At 41.9% G+C, this 20,724-nt stretch overlaps 1 protein-coding gene across 8 annotated transcripts in view; it reads left to right on the top strand.

Annotated features, from left to right (window-relative positions):
• The window catches only part of LOC309632091 (uncharacterized protein), a 204,679-nt gene that overhangs the window by 57,659 nt on the left and 126,296 nt on the right, over window positions 1-20,724 (top strand). For all 8 annotated transcript variants that reach the window (XR_014246721.1, XR_014246722.1, XR_014246723.1 and 5 more), the window contains exon 4: window positions 11,326-11,493. Coding sequence is in view for 5 of the 8 variants with exons in the window: in XM_082399262.1 (XP_082255388.1) it covers window positions 11,466-11,493 (28 nt within the window). In the remaining 3 variants the exon portion in view is untranslated. The remainder of the gene's footprint in view (window positions 1-11,325; window positions 11,494-20,724) is intronic.

Genomic DNA, 20,724 nt, shown 5'->3' with positions numbered 1-20,724 from the left:
TAGAAGTTTTCTCTGGGGTTTGTTCCTGGTAATAAACACTGTCCAAGTTCAGAGTCAGACTGCCCAGGTTCAAATTATTGCGCTGCTGTGTTTGAAATGTGACAAAAGCAAAGTTAGCCTTATAATTTGTCTCTCATTTGAATCTGATAGTTTCTTGAGCAGGAGAAAGAGAAGTGGAAATACTGTAGAAAATGATGCACTTTATCTGTGTGGCAGCCAATTTTAAAGGATCTTCCTGGTACACTCTAAGGAGTTAAAAACATGTTAAATACTTTGAGATTGCAACATTTTAAAAAGAAAGAATATAAAAGAAAAAAACTCTGTAGCTCTGTTTTCTTTGCTCTCACCTTGTTTCAAAATGTGGGAACACCCGGTGATAAACTCTTGTCCTCTTCTTTATTTTGGTAAAAAGAAGGTAGAGAACAGCTGATAGAGGGGCAAGATGTTCCTTTAAAGTTAGTTTTAAAAATTATGGAATATTTCAAGCATATAAAGAAAGTATAAGGAATAGTATATAATTAAAGTGTTCAGTACATTATTAACTGTAACTGTGTTGTCCAGCAGAGCTGTAGAACTTTTTCATCTTGCACAACTTTAACTGTACACACTAAAACAGCAACTCCCATTTCCCCTGACAACCATCATCCTACTTGGAACTTCTATGAGTTTGCATACCTTAGGTACTGCATACAAGTGGAAATCATGCAGTATTTGTCTTTCTGTGACTGGCTTATTTCACTTAGCATAATGTCCGCAAGGTCCATCCATGTTGTCCCATATGACAGGATTTCCTTCTTTTTTAGGGTTGATTAATATTTTATTACACATTTTCTTTATCCCTTCATCCATCAATGGACATTTAGGTTGTTTCCACCTGTTAGCTGCAGTAAATATGGGAGTGCAAATATCTCTTTGAGATCCTGATTTCAGTTGTTTTGGATAAATATCCAGATGTGGAATTGCTGGATCATATGGTAGTTCTATTTTTAATATTTTAAGGAACCTCCATACTGTTTTCCATACCAGCTGCACCATTTTACATTCCCAGCAACAGTGCACGAGGGTTCCAATTTCTTCACATCCTTACCAACACTTGCTTTTTTTGGGGGGGGTGTGGGTGTGTGTGTGTGTTTTTAATAATAGCTGTTCTGACAGGTGTAAGGTGACATCTCATTGTGCATTTGGATTTCCCTGAAGATTAGTGATGTTGAGCATCTTTTCATATACCTGTTGGCCATGTGTATGTCTTCTTTGGAGAAAAGCCTATTCAAGTCCTTTGCACATTTTTAATCATTTAACTTATTTATTTATCTATTTGTGTATCTATTTATTTATGCTATTGAGTTGTAGCAGTCCTTAAATATCATGGATATTAACCCTTTATCAGATATGTGGTCTGTAAATATTTTCCCTCATACTATAGATACTCCTTTTCACTCTGTTAGATTGTTTGCTGTGCAAAAGCTTTTTAGTTTAATGTACAGATATTTGTCTATTTTTGGTTTTGTTGCAAGACCAGTGTCATGAAGCTTTTCCCCTATGTTTTCTCCTAGGAGTTTTACAGTTTTGGGTCTTAATGTTTAAGTCTAGTCCATTTTGAGTCGACTTTTGTATATAGCATAAGATAAGGGTCCAATTTCATTCTTTTGCATGTGAATATCCAGTTTTCCCAACATCATTTATTGAAGAGATTGTCTTTTCCCTTTTGTGTATTCTTGGCACCCTTATTGAAGATCTACTGACCTATATGCATGGATTTATTTCTGGGTTCTTTCTTCTGTTCCATTGGTCAACGTGTCTGTCTTTATGCCAGTACCAGTTTGAGAAGAATTAGCTTTAATACTTCTTTAACTATTTGATAGAATTCACCAGTGACCATTGGTCCTGAGCTTTTCTTTGTTGGGAAGTTTTTGACTACTGATTCAGCCTCCTTAACACTATTCAGATTCGGTCTTCTTCATGATTTGGTCTTAGTGGGTTGTAGGTTTCTAGGAATTTTTCTGTTTCTTCTGTGTTATCCAGTTTGTTGATATATAATTATTCATTGCGGTCTCTTACAGTCCTTTTTGTTTCTGCGGCATCAGTTGTTATGTTTCCTCTTTCATTTCTGATTTTATTTATTTGAGTTTTCTTTTTTTCTTAGTCTAGCTAAATGTTTTGTCAGTTTTGCTGATGTTTTTCAAAAAGCCAACTCTTTCGTTAATTTTTTCCTATTGATTTTCTGCTCTCTATTTTGTTTATTTCTGCTCTAATCTTTATTATTTCCTTCCTTCTGCCAACTTTGGGCTTAGTTTGTTCTTGTTTTTCTAGTTCCCTGAGGTATAAGTTTAGCTTGTTTATATGGGATCTTTCTTCTTTTCTAATGTAGGTGTTTACCGCTATAAACTTCCCTCTTAGTATTGATTTTATTATATCCCATAAATTTCAGTACATTGTGTTTTCATTTTTGTTTTTGTTTGTCTCAAGATATTTCTGATTTCCCCTTTGATCTCTTCTATGACCTGTTGGTTGTTCAAGACTGTGTTAATTTCCACATGCTTGTGAATTTTCCAGTTTTTCTTCTGCTATTGATTTCTAGTTTTGTTCCATTGGGGTCAGAAGAAATACTTGGTATGGTTTCAGTCTTCTTAAATTTGTGTGGTACATGTTTTCAAACAAGATATAAATTGTATCTGTTGAAAGGAGAGTTCCAAGGAAAGCAGACTCTGAGAAGGAGATTAACGGGCAGGAGGTTTGTTAAGGAGATTTTGGGATTAACACCTGTGAGAGAGAAGGACATGGGATTGGGCAGAGAGAGAGAAGTTAGGCCGCAGTGCAGTCACAGGAAAGGCCTTAGCCGATCCCAGAGGGAGCACTGAAGGTGGGATAGCCCTTCAGAATCGTCCTAAATTGGGGTGAGGAGCCAAGCATTCATAGCCTCACTATGACCAGTTATTAGGTATAGGCTGCCCCCGGAGAGGGGACCTGACTTTGACAAGGTGACTCTTTTCAGCTGAGGGCTGTCAGCCTGCAGCACTCCCAGTAGCTGGGGGAATGAGCCCTTCATCGATAAAGGGAGACCTAAGCAGCACATCTCAGCATCACTTAGTACATATCATGTGCGTCATCAGAGCTTGCCTTTTTGGTCCAATATTATGTTTTTGAGATTTACTCATGCTAATATCTATAGCTGTAGTCACTCATTTAATTTGTTTTTACAGTATTCTGTTTTATAAATACGTCACCTTTTTAAAATACATTTTCCTATCGACAGGCATTTTAAGTTTTGCAATTTTTTCACTATCGAAAAATGTGGCTGTAAGCATTTTTTTGTATCTCCTTAGTGCATGTACTTAGTTCATCTGGGGTATATAACCAGAAAATGCCTGGGTCTAGAATGTGCACCACTTTAAACTGAGTGACTGTAATGAAACTGCTCTCTACGGTGCTTGTACTTTGCTCCGTATGCTCACAAACACTTGGCATTGTCAGATTTTAATTTTGTCGTTTGATGGGTATAAAATGGTATCTCACTGTGGTTTTAATAAAAACTTTGTTGATTACTAGTGAGATTGAGAATGTATGTGTTTATTAACTACTTGAGTGTCTTCAGTGAAATGTGTATGCCAGTCATGTCCCCTTTTCCTATTGGTTTCCTTTTCTTATTAACTTAAACAATCTTTATATATTTTTCTTACCCCTTCTTTGCTGTCTATATGTGTACAGTTATCTTCTCCTGGTTTTGGGCTTGATCATTCACTTTTTAAATAATGTTTTTTGTTGAATAGGAGTTTCCTTTTATGCAGTCAAATTTAATCAGTCCTTTTCACATTGTTTCTTTGTGTCTTATTTGAAAAATTCTTCCTTAGGCTGAGGTCATATAAAAATATTTTCCTCTGTTTTCTACTAAAAGTTTTAAAGTTTTGCTTTTCACAGGTTCACCTGCAATCCATCTGAAATGGAGTTGTGTGTATATTGTGAGGTGTAGTTACCTCATTTTATTTTCCCGTGGACAGCCAGTTTTCCTAGCAGCATTTATCAATGGTGCATCTTTTCTCTACTGATGTGCAGTGCCATCTTGCCACGTCAAGTTTCCATCTATATAGGTCTTTTTTGTTTTATTGGGGTTTTTTTCTTGCTTCAGTTCTACACTTTCTTTATGATATCTTTATTTCTTTATTGTATCTTATTGTCTGGTAGGGTAAATCCTCCCTTCTCCTTGTTCTTCTTTAAAATTGTCCCTACTTTTTCCTTTTGTCTGACATGCATTTTATTTTATTTTTTTTTTTAATATTTATTTATTTATTTATTTATGGCTGTGTTGGGTCTTCGTTTCTGTGCGAGGGCTTTCTCAAGTTGCGGCAAGCGGGGGCCACTCTTCATCGCGGTGCGCGGGCCTCTCACTATGGCGGCCTCTCTTGTTGCGGAGCACAGGCTCCAGATGCGCAGGCTCAGTAATTGTGGCTCACGGGCCCAGTTGCTCCGCGGCATGTGGGATCTTCCCAGACCAGGGCTCGAACCCATGTCCCCTGCATTGGCAGGCGGATTCTCAACCACTGCGCCACCAGGGAAGCCCTGACATGCATTTTAGACTTACATGAAGAATCTTCCTTGGATTGAGTTCATGCATTGACTTTATAGATTAATTTGAGGAGTCTTGACATCTTTACAGAACAGATGTTTCCTGTCAATGTCATCTTTAATATCTATATCTGGGTATTTGTACTGCACACATAATTTTTATACCTTACCTTTTTACTAAATAGTGACATTTTGCATGTTAATAAATACATTCCTTAATCAACAGTTGTAAGGTCTATGTAACCATCCATTTATTTAATCATGCCCCTGTTGACATTCAGGTTAACACAGTTCACAATGATTATTCTTGAACTTACATCTTTCCCGTCACTAAATTATGTATAAATATTCACCTGTGTTTTATTCTTGTAATGCCAGGCTGTTATATAGTTAAACATTTATCTGGAATAGATTTCAGATGTAAGATGTGAGAAAAACATCTAACTTACCGCATGGGGTTGGCCGTATTCACATACTTTGTCCTTCTGGTCTGACTTTGCCTTTTTTGTTTCACTGTCAAGGAACCATCAGTAGTGCCCATACCGCGATAGACGTTTGAGTAAATGAACCAGTTTTTAATATTTGTTGTATTTTCGGGCATGTTACTCTTCCATGGGTCCGTCTGTTGACGGTATATACCACACTGTCTTAACTACGAGAACTGTTAGAACACCCTTCTTCATCAGCAGCAGCACTATTGTTATTTTTCAGATTTGTCTGGGATATTTCTACATCATTTCTCTTTCAGATAAACTTTAAATAGTTGGTCACTTTCCCTCTAGAACTGTTATGATTTTGATTGACAGTGTGTTAGTTTTCTGAAAAAAATTTAGTCATTTGTATTTTAATTTTCTGGCCTAACGAGTACTGCATATTCATCCAGCTTATGAATTCTGGAACTTTTTGGTTAGAGAAGATAAATCCCCAGATTTCTTTTTCGATTAAAATTCAGGGCAATGAAGGAAATCCATCGCAGCAAACGGAGTCATGCCACATGTTTATTCTGTAGACAAGTGTCTTTCTACGTTGAGCAGCACTTCAGGGGCCTCACCTCCCCCCTGCAGAACATGGCTCACACCGGACCATGTGCCCTGGCTGGACAGATTCTTGAAACTAGAGTTGTGTACTCCTTGGCCAGAAAAGTCTTTTAATGGTCTTCCTCCTACAAATCTTTAAAGGAATTCTGTGCCCCCCCTTCTCTGATTTACCTTTTTTATGGTAAGGGAATAGGACACAGAGCCTGTAGGGTATGGGAGGGAAGGCTGCATAACTCTTTTTTCACACCTGCTTGGATTCTGGCAGTGGTACTTGCTAAGTGAAGGCTAGAGGCTGGTTTGTCGTGTGTTTTCACAGAGCACTGATGGCTCCAGGCCAACCCATTTAGCCTTTGTCTTTTTTTCTTGCATAAAATTGCCTGTTTTTCACTTCAAATGGGGGTGTTAGGCACTCAGAGATGTCTGTTCCTGTTTCACATGCACACCATCTGTGGTTCCTGGCATCTTAGGTTCCCAAATTGGCCGAAGTCGGTCAGCATACAGAGTGGCCGGGGTCCTAGCCTGTGTTTGTCCCTGTTGGTGCAAGCCAGTGCTGCAGCACCCACCTGAAGCACCAGGCATTGGTGCCATGGACAGAGTTTTTAAAAGTTTGAATAAACTATTTATTTAGAATACTTTTAGAAAAGTTGCAAAGATAGTACAGAGAGTTCCCATACGTCCCCCACCCAGTCACCCCAGTTGATAACTCTTACCTTATCATATTTGTCACAATTAAGGAACAAACATTGGTACATTAGTATTAACTAATTAAAATCCACATTTTATTCAGACTTCACTAGTTTTTCCGTAATACCCTTTTTCTGTTCCAGGATCCACCCAGGATATCATATTACATCTTGTCATCATGTCTTCTTAAGTTCCTCTGGTCTGTGACAGTTTCTTAGATTTTCCTTGTTTTTGATGACGTCAGTTTTGAGGAATACTGGTGAGATGTTCTGTAGAACGTTCCTCAGTTCAGATATCTCTCATGTTTTTCTGATTATTAGCCTGGGGTTGTGGGGTTTTAAGAGGAAGACCACAGAGGTGAAGTGACATTCTTATCACGTTGTGTGCAGGGAACATGCCAGCATCATGACTAACCCCTGATGATGCTGACCTTGGTCACCTGGCCAGGGTAGTGTTTGATCACCTGGCCAGGGTAGTGTTTGCAAGGTTCCTCCACTGTAAACGTATTCTCCCCGCCCCACCCCTTAGCATACTCTACTCTTTGGAAGCAAGTCAGTAAGCAGAGTGTAGTCCCAATTTAAGAGACTTGTTAATTGTCCTATCTGTCTGGACTCTGTTATATTTAAACCATGCCTATTATTTTTTGTACTGTTTTTTGTACTTTGTGTTTAAAGCCTTAAGAATAAATAAAAACTGCCTAGGCCTAAAAAGGACTTGAAGTAGTTAGTAACTATGTTTCTCCCAGTCTTTGTATATTTGCTTTATTGGTTTTATTTAAAAATCTTCATATCCTGTGTGCTACATTCTCATACCACGTGGGCTACTCCGTTCGAACCTTAGGAGTTCACATTACAGATTGCTTGTTGTGTTGTTTGTGGGGTGAAATTCTCAATTAATTTGATTTTTTTTTGTCTGATTAGTTTTTTGGACTCAACTCAAATGACTTTACATTTTCGCTTCGAGTCCATTTCTAAAGAAGAATGAAAGAAGAAGAATATTTTATTGTTTTGGCATATAATAGGAACGTTCTTGAAATGATATATATAAAAATTGTTTTTGTTCATCAAATCATCATTGTATATGCTCTTGAGGAACGTACTATTTCAAAAAAACCCTGTAATAAGTTTGTGATGCAAAAATGACTGACTTTGCAAATCCACATTTGCAGACACTTCATTTCATCCATAGGTGCGCACGCTTCATTAAGGTGGACTGGTTAAAGTGTGTTTTCAGAACATTAGAACTTCATGTTCCTTCTTCTTAAGACTGTGAACTTACTTAAGAAATTGTTTTGAGTGTGTTAGAGGATTTTGTCTTTAAGTCCATCTTAGAATCCAGTACTAGAAGGGAAAGTTCAAAAAGTACATTTTAAGGGGGCTTTTGTTCACTTCATGGTCAACTCGGTATGACAGCTCAAAAACAGAATAATGTTTTTAATCAACGGCAGGGGAAGTCCTTTCCCTGGCCCCTCAATTCTACTTTCAGTCAGTCAAAAGAGTCCTAGATTCATGTGGGGAATTCCCACGTGTTCTATAATAAGTCTCTTTAGAAGCTTTCATATATGTGTGGAATGGAGGACAGTACTGCATACGTTTTCTATCTGTTGTGTGAGTGCTGTTCAGCGTACTGGTACTGTGTTTTAATATTACTCATTCTTTTTTCTAAGTATAGATGTGCAAGAATGAGAAAGGCTGAGCTTTATAAAATGAAATAGAAAAAATTAATTTGTTCTCAGGTCGGTTAAAGGCCCGTTAAATGTAAGATCTTTGGATATACGCTGGCTCTTTTTTCTGCAATAAGTAAAGAAAACTCTACAGAACTTTGGAGACAGGAGGCCCCATCAGCTGCCTTTTGCTGCACGAACCGGCCCCTCTCTGGTTAGCTGCAGGCTCTCCTGTCCTTCATGCTCAGAGTCAGGCAGATTTTTACTGCTCAGATCTGGCAGGTATGTGTCCTGCAGTTACCGTCAGGTCAGATTCCTATGGACTAGAAGTGCTCTTCAAAAAGATATTAAATGTTGAGCCATTTTGGGGAAACTCTACCAGGTTGAAGATCCATGACATACCATAAGTAATTGGTATACTCTGAGGAAGGCAGTCAGAGAACGTGTGTGTGGACCACCTGCGCTGTGCTGCACTTTCCCGAGCTGCACGGGCGAAGCCGTGGCTTCTGGGGGGACAGGGTTATGTTTACACTCCCGTTGACTCCATTACCTTGTTCCGCCAGGGACGTGTGAGAACCCCAGCAGCAAACAGGAGGCGGCCGTCCACTCCACCACTCTGCACGCGCACTTGCAAAAACAATTTAGTACCGAATGGAAGTTGTCTTCGATGAGAGGAAATCTCATAATTGGTACACAGGAGGCAGGGTGCCTGAGCGTCCTCTGCCTCATCCTCCATGCCGTGCCCGGGCCTCGGTGGGGTTTGTTGTTGGGGAAAGAGCTATGGAGTATTGTGGGAGGTGGGCATGGAACAGAGGCTGTCTTTCCCTTAGGCATTTACAAGTCCTCCCAGCCCCATCCAAAAGCCAACCAGCAGTAAACAACAACAACAACAACAACAAAAGTTTCTCCTGAGTTTTCCTGGTGCTTCCGCAGGTCTTTATATCTCAAAACCCTACTTAACATATTTTCACGAAAAACTGAATTTTGGTGTTCCTATGCCAGGAAGATTCCATCTGTGAGGGTGCCTTGAAACTGTTACCCATCTTCTATTGCCCCCCTTTTTATTTTGCTTCTCCTCTAAGATCCCCTGTGGTTTTCCTCTGGTTGCGAAACTTTGGGGAATTGTGCCTTTGAACCGCCTCCTGCTGAGCTGTCTGTGCGCTCCAGCGGACTTGGGACAGTCCTTACTGTCCTTACGTGCCTGCTCTGAGCAGGTCTGCTGGAGAGCGCTGCATGGGCTGCCTTGGGGAGCCCAGCCCCCCTCGGTCCAGAACCGCACTGCCTCTCAGGGGCGGTTTTGAAGCTGCACAGTGAATACCTCTTGCAGTAAAAATTTTTTTTCAGCTTCATCTCTCTCCTACATTCATTCATTCAACAAACATTTATTTTGAACCAGGCTCATTTTGAACCAGGCTCTGTGATAAGGTGGGAGATAACAGAAATAAAAAGGCACAGCACTGTCTTCAGTAAGCTTCCAGTCTAGGGAGATAAATAGAGTGCAGTGTGGTAACAACTCTGCTATAGAAGCGCCTGGGAAAGCCTGCAGTCCAGACACTCACGGCAGATGGTTCTGGAGAAACTGACAGATGACCTAGGTTTGGGAGGCTGGAAGATGGGGGAGAAGACGGGGGTTATGGTAAAGGAAGGAGAGTGAGAGCCAGGGGAAATGTAGGCTCTGGAGGTGCTCCTGGGGGAGGTTGCTGCCTATTCAAAGGCCTATAGAGTCTAGAGACTGAGGAACATGCTGGAAACTGCAGGGTGTTAGGACCTGCTTGAGGTTAGTGTTTGTTAAAGAAAACTTCTCAGACAGTTGAGTTATGAGCACGTGCCAGCGTTTTATTACAGTTTTGCAATGCAAGGAAGAGACCCATGGTAGGTGTATTCAGAGAGTCACTCTTGGTAGGAAGAATGATTAAATCATCATTGAAAAGAATGTCTGGTTATAAGTCCTTAGACTCTGATAGTTGACGGTCAACTGGGTGGGTGGTAGTGAGTTCCCTAGAGCAAACCTTAATCTTCTTAAAGTTCATTAGAAAGTTGCACAGAAAAAAGCATTTTATCTGGAATGCTGTTGATGTCTTTTCACTAGGATGTTGTGAATTTTACAGTAGGCAATTTGGTTCTGTTCCAGACCAGGTTTGGGGCAGTTTTTCTTTTATAGGTTCAAGGTCACAGTGGAGTGCCCTCGAGTTTTCAGGGATCTGCTGGTGAAGAGCTTTGTAATCTAAGCTGAGGAGAGTTTGGATTTTTATCCTGAGGGCAATAGGGAGTCACTGAGGGAATCTTCAACCCCACCCATCAGTGTGGGGAGGGGATTAGATTAGCTGCAGTGTGAGGCTGGAGCAGCAGGGGTGGAAGTTAGTAGAGTATTTTAACTATCCAGGGGAAAAATGAGAGCTTTGAGTTCAGTCTGTCTCCTCCTTAGCCCCCCTCCTCCCCAGCCCCTCCACCTGCAGCAGCTCTGAGACGGAGGCATAGCTGGGGGGTGGAGATGGGAATTAGCAGTTGCTTTTCCTCCAGAAGAGTCGGTTTTAACTTTTTAAATTTAAGTGAAAATTTTTCTTACCACAATAAAAGAAAAGATGGTTATGTTAGGATGAAGGTGAAAAGATTTTAGAGGAATAGCTCAGGGAGGAGAGCTGAGACCCTTCCAGTGGGAGGTGGACCCCCTCTGCCTCCAGCCCTGGGCCTGGTCCCCCACCCTCTCCTTCCAGGCCTGGTCCATCTCTGTCCTGAGACACCAGAAGCAGTGTCAGAACCCAGGGTATCACCTGGACTTGGCCTCGGCCTTGGGGCTGTTCTCAGCATTTCTGCCCTAATATGCTGTAATTACATAAGGTTCTGTCCTTCCTCAGAAACCTGCAGGCTGAACCTACTACTTCAGCCTGCTTCAATGCATCTGCTGTGGTTAAAATAGAACCTTCAGAAGTGCCCTTGCCCCAGGTTGCATACCTGTTGGCATGTGACGATCTGCGCTGTGTTTTCTTGTCACTATTTAATGATGTCACGGTGTCATTCTGTGCACAAGTGTAGCTAGGTTGCAAGAATTCTCAGGGAACCTGAACTTGGGCTAGGTCTCAGTGGTTTCTGGGGTCGTACCCCTGTAACCGGATTCTTCTTTGGCAGGTGTCTCTGTGGTCTTACTGTTCCAGTGTTTTCTCTGTTCTCTCTTATTATAATGTTTAATCACTGTGTTGTTAACATACTGCCATAAAAATAACCCTCCATAACTACCTGCTGTAAATTGTACAGGCATATTTGAGAATACGCACTTCTCTTCTAAACTTGATGTGAATAGGGACTTGTCCTTAACTTTTATTCCTGTTAGAAACATATATTCAAAATAAATAATTATTCTCCTTTTTTAAAATTGTCATCCAGGTTGCAAAAATATCTGCCTCTAAGAACTCAGGAGGACCTACTTTGTGGGAGCAAAGGTAGTGAGTCATACCTGCAAGCCTGGAAACGAGAGTTCACTTGCGCCTCTTCATCCAGTTGGGACGTTTCCTAGGCAACCATTTATGCAGCAATTAAAAGATGAGTTAAGAGGTATGTACTTGGACATTTTAATCCTCAGATGCAATCCCTGTCAGATTGAAAACCTCAGTTTTCATTTTTTTCATTTAAGATAAGTAAATAAAAGTGCTTAATACTTAATTATAGAAAAACACACTATTAAGATATGTGTATGTTTTGTGCTGTGTCTTTTTTTTTTAACATCTTTATTGGAGTATAATTGCTTTACAGTGTTGTGTTAATTTCTGCTGTATAACAAAGTGAATCAGCTATACATATACATATATGCCCATATCCCCTCCCTCTTGCGTCTCCCTCCCCCTCTCCCTATCCCACCCCTCTAGGTGGTCACAAAGCACCGAGCTGATCTCCCTGTGCTATGCGGTTGCTTCCCACTAGCTATCTGTTTTACATTTAATAGTGTATATATGTCAATTGTGCTGTATCTTCTTGATGCTCTTTCTCTGATGGGAGTGTTTGTATATATTAATGCTGGCTTATTTGGGAAAGCAGAATAGAAGGTTACTGCTTGAAGTGATTTCATTTAGCTGTGAAGTTATTTGGAAAAGCAGATAATCTTCTCACATGCCTGTATCTGAGTTTGTTATTATCAGAATATCAGTATGGGGACCAGGGAAGTCTATTAATCATTTGTTTCTTCTTTCAATGTTCACTCTTAAATTTATATCTCTCCTTATGTGTTAGTTGTTTCAGTCTCCCTTAGATGGTTGCTGAAGTGTAATGCTCTGTGGCTTGAGGGAAAATGTGGAAGGGAGTGAGGGACTCTTCCACCAAGTAGACACAACCTCGGTTTGCTAAAGATTTTCCTCCAACTCTTCACTCTCATCCTTCTTAAATAGGTTTCTACTTGGGTGTCCATGAGGATATGATAAATATTTCTCTTCCTCTGTGAAACACTAACGCTCCCAGACTTTCTTTAACATGGACTTGCACTAATCAAAACTACAATGAGATATCGTCTCTCATACCGGTCAGAATGGCCGTCATCAAAAAATCTACAAACAATAAATGCTGGAGAGGGTGTGGAGAAAAGAGAACCCTCTTGCACTGTTGGTGGGAATGTAAATTGATACAGCCACTATGGAGAGCAGTATGGAGGTTCCTTAAAAAACTAAAAATAGAACTACCATACGACCCAGCAATCTCACTACTGGGCATATACCCTGAGAAAACCATAATTCAAAAAGAGTCATGTACCAAAATGTTCATTGCAGCTCTGTTTACAATAGCCAGGACATGGAAGCAACCTAAGTGTCCATCAACAGATGAATGGATAAAGAAGATGTGGCACATATATACAGTGGAATATTACTTAGCCATAAAAAGCAACGAAACTGAGTTATTTGTAGTGAGGTGGACGGACCTAGAGACTGTCATACAGAGTGAAGTAAGTCAGAAAGAGAAAAACAAATACCGTATGCTAACACATATATATGGAATCTAAAAAAAGAAAATGGTCAGAAGAGCCTAGGGGCAAGATGGGAATAAAGATGCAGACCTACTAGAGAATGGACTTGAGGATACGGGGAGGGGGAAGGGGAAGCTGGGACAAAGTGAGAGAGTGACATGGACATATATACACTACCAAATGTAAAATAGATAGCTAGTGGGAAGCAGCCGCATAGCACAGGGAGATCAGCTTGGTGCTTTGTGACCACCTAGAGGGGTGGGATAGGGAGGGTGGGAGGGAGGGAGATGCAAGAGGGAAGAGATATGGGGATATATGTATATGTATAGCTGATTCACTTTGTTATAAAGCAGAAACTGACACACCATTGTAAAGCAATTATACTCTAATAAAGATGTTAAAATAAAAATTAAAAACAGAAACAAAACATGGACTTGCACTAAATTCCATCTTAATGAATAAGGTGGCTTATTTTCATGCGCCAGTGAAAGAGGAAAGTCCTACTAGTTATACGACAGGCTCGTTTTCAGTAGTGTCAGAGGTAATCTGAAGAGAACCATAATATTAAATCATTAGCGGTGCTAATTTTAAATAGGGCTATGCTGTGATCCTAGATCAGGTGTTCTGTAGAAATGTTAAACCCAAGATGAAATCTAGCGATTGGCTGTTTTCTAACTGGAGACTGAGAGAAGCCACCTCCCCACTCTGAGGACCTGAGGGCTTGATGAACGTTTTCAACTTTTAGCCACAATAATTTGAATTTTCTTTTGGATACCTCAGTCGATTCCCTTCTATTGCCAGCAACTTTGAGACTCTTACTGCAGAAATGTGACAGATTAAGTAGGTGAACTTCGTTGTTATGGTTTTTTATCTCCTCCCTGGGTACCTAGATCTGTGGAAGAAATTTTAACAAATCCCTGGTCTAGAGTCAAGCCTCTGGACTCTTTTTTTTTTTTTTTTCCTATATTGAAAGTGAAAATTTACTAATTCTTAGAGTCAAAATGTATCTAAGCTACTTAATTCTTAAGCCCATTTTGACAATGACCTTTTAGTGGTACTGATGATGCAGTTCTACCCTTAATATTAACTTCTTTCATTTAATTACATATTTGAAATGTCAGGCTGTAGTTCACGAGCTTCCTTAAGTTATTTTTACACTGGGGTTATAAATAAGATAATACTTTGGCTTATTATTTTTAATATCTGTGACTTTTTTTGTGAAATAAAAATTGATTTATCAGTTGATTCATGGCATTCATTCACTGAATGTCTCCTATTTGCCGGTCACTGTATTAGGTGCTGGAGATACAAAAATTAAGACCTAGTCTCTTACTTTAAAGATGCTAACAAGTACACAAGGAGAGACGCATAAATAAATGTTGTTATAAGAATAGCAAACACTTCCGTAGCGCTTACTATATGCCAGGCATTGTTCTGAGTGCTTTCTAGGCATTAACTTTAACTCATGAATTGATTAAAAAAGCCCTATGATGTTCTTACTATTATTTTCTCTATTTTACATACAAACAAATTAGGGCCTGGAGAGGTTAAGCACTCGTCCAAGGTCATAAAGCTTGTTTTGGTTGACAGTCGAATGTAGTTAAGTGCAGAAACAGAGCTGCCTATGGAATGCTCTGGCAGAACCGGGGAGCATCCAGCTGGGGAAATGGGGAATGGAGATGTGGTATCAGTGACATCTTCCCAAAGGAGACAATCCCTGAACAAGTGGGGTGGAAGAGCCAAATTTCTCTTTGAAATATTTATTAACATAAATGCTGCATCATAAATGAGTTCATAGGTCAAATCAGTGACAAATACTGGAAGATGAGGAGATAGTAAAAATATACCAGATCCCTGCATCTTCAATTTAAATGACAAAGAAAAAGGTTTCCAATTTTGAGGCAAACGCTTATTTTCAATTGGTATAAAGTACGGTAAAAACTTGGCATTTAAAAAATCTAATAGAAATGTTAATTTACTTATACTCTGTAAGCATGTGGGATAAATGTGTGATCCTTTTGAAGATTCTAAAATGAATGCCCAATCACTGAAGATTTTATCTTGGGAAACCTGTAGTAATCTAATAGTCTACTACTAGTATTTATTTGTGTAAACGCAGGGGAAAGATTGGTTTACATCTTTCAGATTAAAAATTGGCAGAACTACCTGATTAGGTAGTTTAGTTTCATCATTACAGAGATGAAAAACTATTCGGAAGGTGGGCTGGTGGCACCCATGCCTGGCCTGGCTGTGCTGCGTCTTTGCTTTTCCACCTTCCTGTCCATCCCCTACTTTTCTGAGCATCAGCTGTGTGTTTAACCATCCTTCTGCCCCCCACCCCCCTATAAGTCTTATCTGCTGACTTCCTCATTCCTCCCACTCATCACTGATGACTGCCTCATTGTTCTCCACCCTGCCCCAGCTTCACGGGATGACCCACCTCCTTCCCTGACTGCATGGGTTTTGGGGCTTGTCTTCACCAGTGATCTCCCCAACTCCCCTCAGTTCCCCACTTCCTAGACCTTGTCTACTCATGGCTCAGATCAGTAAGTCAGAAATTCCCTCCTTGACCACAGCCTCCTTTCCATCCACCTTGTCCCACAGAGTTACACCCTCTGCCTCTCCTCTGATCTCACTGAGACCTCCCTAATTGGTGGACTCCTTTGCTCTGTACTTAGCCATTAGTTCCTTCCTGTCTTTATTTCCCAACTTACCCACGTAGAATCCGTGGTCCAGGTTTTAAGTCACTCTCTTGCCAAAAGCTTACACCTCCTGACCTTTTTGTCCTTTTGCTTGCATCCAGGCTGCTGAGCAGTGTTGGAGCGAATCATACGATGAGGTAGGTTGGTACCTGTTTGCATAAATTGAGGTGTCGCCCAACACTGCACAGCACTTGCATGATTCTGGTTAACTGTCCTTCTCGTTCTTCGTGGTGCCTGTTACTAAGCTAGTCCAGTCCTCAAACTCATGATCCTTCTCCTCCCCACTTACTCTCGTCAGCTGAGAGTAAGCCGAGTTCCTGCAGTGGAACTCTCTGTCCCACCTGCCACGGAGCCTCCTCTGGTCCTGATGACCTCCTGGTTTTTCATCCACCTTTTATACTGTCTTAATCGTCTTTGTAGGTTTCATTTCCATCAGACTGACTTCTGTTATAAGACGAGTACAGACATCGGTTTTCTCTCCTAAGTACAGTAAAACATTTTTGTGCTTCTGTCCTTTGCCTTCTGCTGGAATTTATTGGAGGGTGGCAGGCCCCTGGCTTTCTTGTGCTGTGTGTGTGTGAGCACTCACGTGGGCCACAGACCTTCATTCTGTGACCTTAGCCAGATGCAGTGCCAAGCCTCACACAGGAACCACCTCCCTCGGCTGCTGGATGGTTCTGTGCTCTGCAGATAGTCCCCTAGGGTTTATTCTGCATACATGCAGTGGAAAATTTGATTGGCATCTTTCAGATTAGAAATGGGCAGGAATTTCGTAGATAGATCAGTTTTATTATTACAGTGTTCTAAAAGCGTTGTCTTCAGCGTGGCTCACCTTTGCAGATTATCGAGGTGCAGTGAGGTGAGGGATTTGGCCCGCACTTCTGCCAAGTCAGCCTCAGCTGTGTTCTCGTCTACGCCTCCGTGTGCTGATTCTCTGATCCGCTGTTGGAGGATCGCTGCCCACTCTCCTGCTGCTCCTCGGCTCCTCGCTTCTCTCGTTTTCTCCCCCTTCTCTTCTTTTGTCTCATCTCTTTGGTTGGCTTCCACATAGAAACGGGAACATTTAGTAGGCATTATTCACTGATTTATTAATTATTTCATTCCAGAGCCGGCATTCAGGGCTGCAAAGCTTATGAGCATGACATAGTACTGCCCTTGTGGTGATCATAGGGAGAAACATCTAAATGTGACATTCCAGTATATTATAATAAAGACTATTAAAGTCTGTGCTGAGCGTTACATTTATGTAATTTCATACAGTCTTTAAAAACATCCTGTTTTTTTCATACCACCTTTATTCAGTTTATGGTGCATTTGTTACCACTGTGATTCTCAGGTGTAACGTATTCTCACCAAAATATTTTATCTGCCCCACTGTTACCGTCTAAGGCCAACTTCAGACTTAAGCCTTGACATACTTCACCACAAGCCTGATATCTTCAGTGGCATATGTCTTAAAGAGAAGAAAGACAGGTTATCTGTCGCAGAGGGTATATCAGAACCCCTTTCAGATGACTGAAGATGATAGTTCAGTCCAGTTTTATGTGTCACAGGCAGCTGGGAACTAGCCCCTCTGCCTCCTGCTGAGGAGCCTGAGCTGCTTCTGTCCTGTGCACGGATGTGCCCTGGCCTTCACTTCTTTGCGGAGGGCTCCTGTGTCCCGACGTCATAGTTCCTCCCCTCTCTCCCAACTCAACTCCTTTTGTTTTTATTATTTTACTCTAGAGAAGCAACTCACTGATTATTCTGAGAGACTGTTCTGTAAGAACTAGTTATTAATTTGTTCAGTAGACGTTTATTGAGCATTACTACCAGCCAGGCATCACTCTTGAGTGCTGGGGACAGATTAGGGCACAAAGTAACACCTCTGCCCACTTAGAGCTTTTGTTCTGGTGTGGGAGGCTCCCAGGAAACCAATAAACATGCGTTGTGAAGCCAGATGGTGGTTGATCCTGGGAAGAAAGTAAAGCCGAGTAAAAGGGTGGGAGAAACGGGAGGGGGGATGTGCTGCTGTATTCACTACATCCCGGGCCTCTCTGAGGAGCTGACAGTTAACCACGGACCTGAGTGTCTTGGTCAGTTTGGGCTGCTGTAACAAATACAACATAGATGGGCGGCTTAACGACAGACGTTTATTTTTCACACTTCTGGAGGGTGGAAGTCTGAGATCAGGGGGCCAGCATGGGCAGGTACTTGGTGAGGACTCTTCCTGGTTTCAGACAGCTGCCTTCTTGGCTGTATCCTCAAAGGGCAGAGAGAAAGATCATTTCTCTTGTGTCTTCCTATAAGGACCCTAATCCCAATCATGGGGGCTCCGCCCTCATGACCTAATCACCTTCCAGGGGCACCACCTCCAAATACCATCACAGTGGGGATTAGGGCTTCAACGTATGAATTCCGGGGGAAGCAAGCATTCAGTCCACAGCACTGAGTGAAGTGAGGAAGAGCATTCCAGGCACAGGGAATTGCAAGTTCGTAGGCCCTGGCATGAGACTGGGCTTGGCTGACAGCTCTGTCAGAGCAGAACAGGCAGGAAAGGAAAGAGCATTTGGAAATGAACTTGGACAGAGATGGAGGTCCAGTCCACGTAAGGCTAATAGCTGTGGTGGGCAGTTTAGATTTGATTCCCAGGCATGAGGAGTCTTTCTGAACAGGGGAAAGACGTGTTAGGACTTAGAATTTTAAAAGGTCACTTTGGATGCTGTGGGGTTGAGGGTCAAAAGTAGAAGCTGGGGTGGTTTAGGGGAGAGCTGGTGTGCCTGAGATGGGCTGGTAGCTCAGTCTGGATTGGGGAAGAGGTGCTTGGATTGGGGACATTGAAGGTAGAGCTGGTGCATTTTGCTGATGGATCATTTGTGGGGTATGAACGAAAGAAGAGCCAAGGAGAACCCTGAGATTTGTATACTGAGCAACTAGGTGGAGGAAGGTGCCGTTTACTGAGATGGGGAAAGTAAGGGTTGATAGTGAAAGATGTTGATGTGAAAAAGGATCTCATAGTCAAATACGTTTTGGAAAAATGGTTCTAGAGCATGATCAGGGGAACTGGAGCAGATATGACAGAATACAGGGAAGAGGCTAAAGAAAACCATTTTTCTTTATTTCCCTATTTTTTCCTCCTAACTATCCATATTCCCACCAACAGTTACTGAATGTTGGTGTGGTACCTAGAAAAAAACCCAGTTAATTCAGTCCAACCATTTGTCAGTTTATTCAAACAACTGATTTGACATTTTAATTAACCACAACCATAATGATTGCACTGATTGTTCAGACAGAGTCAACCACTGTGTTTGGTTGAAGCCAGAGCAATCAAGAGTGCAGTCAAGGTTTCCTGAGGAATTTTCTTACCACTACAGAGCAGGAAGATGGCATTTGCCCTCAATGTTAGATTCTGGTAGAATGCTGAGTGGGAGGTCCTTAGGGAATACGTGTAGGAAACAGCAGAACAAGATGAAAAAATACTAACAGGGAATAACCTGAGAGCAACAGATAGATCAGTGGCTGAGTTAGAATACAGAGTGTTGGAGAGGATGCACTTAGACTCTCCAGCGAGGTGCGTTTCCTCATGGGCCCTCCCAGGGTTTAGGGCACATTCTGCGGTGTCAGTGAGCATGGGTAAAGGACAGAGCTTTGTTGGGAGAAGGGAGAGCTCACAAGGCTTGGTTGAGAACGGAAAGGAAGGGGGTCCACCAGTGCCCATCGTCCCACAGAGAGGTGTGCGGGGCCAGTGCACCCTCAGTGTAGTGTAGGTCTGTGTTTGAGTGATGGGATGGTGCCCCCTTCCTATGTTTTTAAAAATAGATTTTGGTTATTTTTTTGTTTGTCTTTCTAGGTGAAGTTCATAACATAAGGTTAGCCATTTCAAAGTGAAAAGTAGCATTTAATACATTGACGTTGTGCAGCCACCGCCTCTGTCTAGTTCCAAAACCTCTTCATCACCTCAAAAGAAACCTCTGTGTATCCGTTAAGCAGTCACTCCTTATTTCCCCCTCTTCCTAGCCCTGGCAAACATCTTCACATCTTCACCTTTTTTACGGGGCACAAGAAAGCACCTTTCATGGTGGGTGAATACACAGGCTGCTTCGGACCAGGGAGCCTGGATTTGGGACACCTGCTGTTTACAGGCATTGTTTGGGAACACCAGCTGCCCCCACCCCGACCCCGTACCTGGAGACCTTGGGACCTGTGGGAAGCTGCAGAAGTTCCCCAAAACTCAGAGAGGAGAAGGCACTGGGCCTGTGGGAAGCTGAGTTTGACTCTGTCCTCTCCCCTGCAGAAAGGTACCTTCCCAGCAAATGATCTGGGAAAAACGAGTGTGTTGAGGTGACCCAGAGGGTTTAAGGCAGTTCTGCTCATTCTGGCACAACTATGAACAAGCACCGTTACAGGTAACATGTGAAGTGTCCTTTGCAGCTTTGCCTGTCGTACATCTGGCACCACCATTCAGTTGTTGAGGGCATCAAGAAATTACATAAAGAGATGAGAACATTGAATCATTAATGTGTTCTTTCAAACGGGAATTTGTAAGACCTTAAGGTCTTGAGACTGGCCACACTCTTCTCAGTTGAAAATGCCGTTGTCCCAGCTGTTCAAGAACCAGATGTCGGAACCTAATAGTACGGATTCTAGGGCACCTGCTGAGCTAAGTGAATGGAGTAGAGAGATGCACAAAGTAGAAGGAATTTTTCATTCTTCCCTGTGTCCTTCTATTACGGACTGTATGTTTGTGTCCCCCAGATTCATTCATATATTGAAGCCCTAATAACCTGCAGTGTTTGGTATTCAGAGGCGGGGCCTTGGGGAGATAACAGGTTTAGAGAGTGGTGTCCCCATGAGGGATTAGTGTGCTTGTAAGAAGAGGACGACCAGAGCTTGCTCCCCCTACCCTCACTCCCCCGTGAGGACACAGTGAAAAGTGGGCTGTCCCCGAGCCAGGAAGAGAGCGCTCACCAGAGCCCGACCATCGGGCACCCTCACATTGGACCTAACAGCCTCCAGAACTGTAAGAGAAAATTTTCTGTTGTTTAAGCCACCCAGTCGGTGGAATTTGTTACGGAGGCCCGAGCTAATGAGACACCTTCCCTTAGTATTTATTCATTTGATGAGCTATAGGTGCCAGTTGTACAAAGGTAG

The sequence above is a fragment of the Balaenoptera borealis genome (assembly GCF_965194805.1).
Source record: "Balaenoptera borealis genome assembly, chromosome: 7".
Taxonomy (NCBI): Eukaryota; Metazoa; Chordata; class Mammalia; order Artiodactyla; family Balaenopteridae; genus Balaenoptera; species Balaenoptera borealis.
The sequence above is the reverse complement of the archived record's forward strand: the minus strand, read 5'-3'. Positions and strand labels throughout refer to the sequence as shown.